The 620-nt window shown below is 43.4% G+C and overlaps 1 protein-coding gene across 2 annotated transcripts in view; it reads right to left on the reverse strand.

The window, feature by feature from the left end:
- The window catches only part of LOC126569744 (UPF0430 protein CG31712-like), a 5105-nt gene extending 4881 nt beyond the window's left edge, over nt 1–224 (reverse strand). For both annotated transcript variants that reach the window (XM_050227035.1, XM_050227034.1), the window contains exon 1: nt 1–224. This exon is cut by the window's left edge and continues 94 nt beyond it. In XM_050227035.1, the coding sequence (XP_050082992.1) occupies nt 1–52 (52 nt within the window). In that variant the 5' untranslated portion in view covers nt 53–224.
- Nucleotides 225–620: the final 396 nt, after the last annotated feature.

The following is a 620-nucleotide window of genomic DNA, read 5'->3' on the forward strand; positions in this document are numbered from 1 at the left end:
GTTTGCTCTTGTGCTTTTTAGGCGAGCGGCTTCTCGATCTCGACCGACCCATCGTGCGGTGCGTTTGGCTTGGTTTTTCGGAAGAACGGCTCACAGCGCGCGGCAACACCCACAACAACCACTTTTCCGGCTGAAAATTACTGCCTTTTAGCTCGGAGAAAAACGTTTGCAAAATCTTTTCACCACGAGATTTCGATATTTTCTACTGTACGTGCGTGCGTGCGTGCGTGTTTTTTTTTTTTGACAAACCCATGTAGCATATTGAGGCCGCGCCACACGAACCGTAAATCGATGCTGTGCTCGCTTTATGTCCTTTTTGGTTTGATATCGATAGCGAGAGTTTATTTAGAGAGTTTTTAGTCTTTTACTTTGGCAAATGTGCCCCAAATTTGTAAGAACGTCGCCAAAAGAAGTAAAGGGTTTCAGCACAATCCGTTTTGTAAATTTTAACTCGGCCACTCGCGTGCAAAAGGCGCTCGCGTGCAAGCTCCTTTCTTTTCACGAAACATTGCATGCCAGCGGGTGTTTCAAAATTTATCAAAAGAACATTTTCGGAGAAAATCTTGTTAAAAAAGATCAAAAGAAATTAAACTGTGGCATTAACAGCACATAATTTCCCT

The sequence above is a fragment of the Anopheles aquasalis genome, chromosome 2 (genome assembly GCF_943734665.1).
Source record: "Anopheles aquasalis chromosome 2, idAnoAquaMG_Q_19, whole genome shotgun sequence".
NCBI lineage: Eukaryota > Metazoa > Arthropoda > Insecta > Diptera > Culicidae > Anopheles > Anopheles aquasalis.